This window comes from Hydra viridissima, unplaced genomic scaffold (genome assembly GCF_058129835.1).
Source record: "Hydra viridissima isolate aposymbiotic clone 2 unplaced genomic scaffold, HvirCarnegie_v1 scaffold_11, whole genome shotgun sequence".
Lineage (NCBI taxonomy): Eukaryota > Metazoa > Cnidaria > Hydrozoa > Anthoathecata > Hydridae > Hydra > Hydra viridissima.
The window spans coordinates 1,003,606-1,007,074 of NW_028324310.1; the positions used below are offsets into that span (position 1 = coordinate 1,003,606).

Sequence of the window (3,469 nt, forward strand, 5' to 3'; positions counted from 1 at the left end):
AAATTCAGCATTTGGTATAGCTGATATAGTTAACAAATTTTTAGTTTATCGATTAAAGAGCTAGAATTCAAAAACATGTTGTTAGAAATGAATTTTTTATTCGTGATGATGAAGGGTATGTTAAGTTTGTCTCTTTTAATCCAAGGAGACTTAGTCAATTCAGGAACTAATGATAACTCAATAGCTATTCGAAATGGCTTTTTATGTAACGGAGCTTTAGTAGCTGGATATCAGACTAAAGCAAATGCTGGAGCTGTAAGTAAATGGATATATCTATCTATTAATTGGAATGTTGCCGGTAGAACTTTAGCTAGCTCAATATGGTGTAATGGAAAATACCAATCTAATTTAACAGCAAGATCATCTACTGATATTTTTCAATTAACGTTTGATGACTTAAATCCGACAGATATTGCACAATTAGATGGAGAAGCACATTTACACTTTATAAAGGATTCCATATTTCCATTGATATAATAAAAACACATCATACAGTATTTCCTGCTAGAGGTTTGGTTGACTGTGATCAAATCATTTAATAACGCTCGACGTCATTGTTTATGTAAAAGCTCTTTTGTTGATTATGTGACAAATGCATTTTTGTATAGTAGTGATTCTATTTTTGAATTATCCTATGGATTTTCAGAGCATATAAGGACATTATTTAAGAATTTAACAGTAATGATGTATTATTCAATGCAAACAGTATATCAAAAATGTATTTCAAGATTTACATTCTACACATGTCTGTTTTAATTTTTTATGCTTACATACAGCTGCACCTCTTCATTTTTTACAATGATTCTTAGCTCTTAGGTGAATTCAAAATCCTTTCGTAAGTTTACTTTCACTCAAACATAGCCTACACTGTGATGTTCTACCATACTCACATCTATACTAGCGCTTGTCAATACTTTATAAGACCAGCAAGGAGTCAAGCTCTCATTTCTTTCTTATCTAACAGCATATGTTTTATTTGCATATTCTTTTTATCTTAAACATTTCTTTTCCAATTTCTATTACAACGAAAACTATTTAAATGACTTTTTTCAAATTTATTTCTTTTTACAATTTTTAAAAGTTTACTACTTGTTCATGGCTGATTAAATAACATTGCTAAAAAAATCTATTCACAACCAAAAAATTTTTTAACTTTGTTGCATTTTCCGAGCTACTTAGCGGTTAAAAATGGTTAAATTGAGTTCATGTGTTTATGGTTACTTACATGGTTGATCATTTGATCATTATTCTACTGCATTATACTGCATGGGGGTTAAAATTAGATGGTCGAATTTTCAACCATTCAAAAAAATACTTCTGGAGGTGAATTTTTGTGGTTAGTAAATGTTCCAAAAAAAAAGGGGTTAACCAGATCTTGCTTTTTTCAACTTTTTATAAGGTTAGACAATTTATTTTAAATTGCATGGCACATTAGTTGCTCATGTTTCCATCAAACACTTGTAATATATGTTTCTTTTTTTAAGAAATTTACGACAAAAGCTTCCGATAAAAATTATGATTTGTTTGTGCACATCCTTGTTTTTATTACTTGTGACATTCCTTGCTGGAGCAAAACGTGGTTCTTTATCTCTGTATTCCTGCCGCGTTTTTGCAGGAATGTTGCATTACTTTGTCTTGACTACCTTCTGTTGGACTGCCGTTGAGGGAGTAAACTTGTACCGCAACTTTGTAACAATATACAAAAAAGATAATCCTGTAAAGTTTATGGTTGTATCTTCAGTATTTGCTTGGGGTGAATTTTTTTTTTTTTTTTCTCTTGTGACTATTTTCTGTAGTTTATGTTTCCATATTCTCGTTTAATTATTTTTAGGATGTCCACTAGTTGTTGTTTTAATAACTGCTGGTATTGCCGACAGTTCTTACATTGGCAATGAGTTGTAAGTTTAATTACGACAGTGGCTTGATCATTGTCTTTTTTATTCAATGCATCGCTAAAAAAGACAAGAAGGAACTTTTTAATGCACTTCTTTCTTTTATGTTTTTTAGTAAACTGCTTTTTAAATTTTAGTTGCATTATCCGAGGAAACTATTTCATTTTTGGTTTGCTAACTCCTGTCGCTGTAATCTTTTTTACGAATATTTCCATCCTTGTGCTGGTGATGATTGGAATAAAAAAGCATTACACGAAAGGAAATAATTACAAAAACATCGTTCGCTTGTGTCGCATTGCATTTTCATGCAGTGCCTTACTTGGCTTGACTTGGGTTTTTGCAGTTGGTATGTCGTTAAAAGTTTTTCACAAAGTTTCTTCTTATAGTTATGTTGTTAATTTCAATTCTAAAGTCTTTTACGCAAACGACTTTAGGTAGCATGGAGAACACTTTCCAAGTACTTTTCGTCATATTCAACAGCATGCAGGGCTTCTTTTTATTTCTGATATATGTTGCTCAAAACCCTGATGTTCAGACAAAATGGCGTTATCTGATGGCAGACACATGGATTCAACGCAAAAATGATCTTGATATAGGAGTTAACAACAGTGGTAAGCTTTTATAAGCGAAAAAAATCTGATTAAACTCTTTCAGCTTTTAAATAGAAAGTCACATCAGCTTGTTTCAATGTTCATTTTTTTCCAATAATGTTTTTAATTATCAGGGTTTAATGTGGAATCATCAAAGAATAACTTTAGCACAATTTGCAGTGACCTGACTTTATCAAAGGCTGGATTCATCAAAATATTACATAAGGAGAAGGAAATCTTCAGCACCTAGCGCAACACGTGAAGATTTGACACGTGCAGAAATGCATGCGGACATTCGTTTTTATTTATTATTTAATTTTAAAATAATTATTTAAAATTAATGAGTATGAATAAAACTTTTATGAAAGGTCTATCAGATATAGGTATTCTTAACAATTTTTCTGAAAAAGTTTTTAATTCAATTTAGCATTAACTATTTTGTGATTATGGTTTTTTCTAACTTTTTTTATCAAATTAAACCATGTATTTGTTTTTCCTTAATTACAATAGCTTTTCAATATTTTAGTGTTTAATATACATGCTAAAATTTAACCAAATGTTGATCTAAGTAGTATAGTGATTCATCATCTTCACCTAATGTTTTGTGGATGGACCGCCTCTGTATTTACTAACAACAACTTTTTATTCTTAAAAAGTTTAAAGTTTTTAGCGCCCTACGCCGTAGTACACATACTCCTACTATTTCTATAAGTTAGTTTATTAAACCTTCTCCTGTTGTTCCAGTAAGTTTAAAACATATAACATCACCTTCATTAAGATGTGCGTTAACAAAAATAGTTAGCTTTTTATTAGATGTATCCCATATTTCATCATTCACTATAAGCTGAACAACTCTATTGACATTTTTATCGTAATTTTCAGACCCATTTTGAATATTCAACCTGTTGTAGCATTGAGTAAACGTTAAAATAGTTTTTTTTGTTATTGTCAGCAAACTCTCGAAACTGCGTTTATCTGCTAAGATAA

At 30.5% G+C, this 3,469-nt stretch overlaps 1 protein-coding gene across 1 annotated transcript; it reads left to right on the forward strand.

Annotated features, from left to right (window-relative positions):
* Positions 1 to 1,515: 1,515 nt before the first annotated feature.
* LOC149881584 (adhesion G protein-coupled receptor G2-like) lies at positions 1,516 to 2,741 on the forward strand. Its single transcript, XM_090067126.1, has 5 exons — positions 1,516 to 1,753; positions 1,832 to 1,898; positions 2,030 to 2,238; positions 2,327 to 2,503; positions 2,617 to 2,741. The coding sequence occupies exons 1-5, from the start codon at positions 1,516 to 1,518 to the stop codon at positions 2,730 to 2,732; spliced, it is 807 nt and encodes a 268-aa protein (XP_089923252.1). The 3' UTR covers positions 2,733 to 2,741.
* The last annotated feature ends 728 nt before the right edge of the window (positions 2,742 to 3,469 follow it).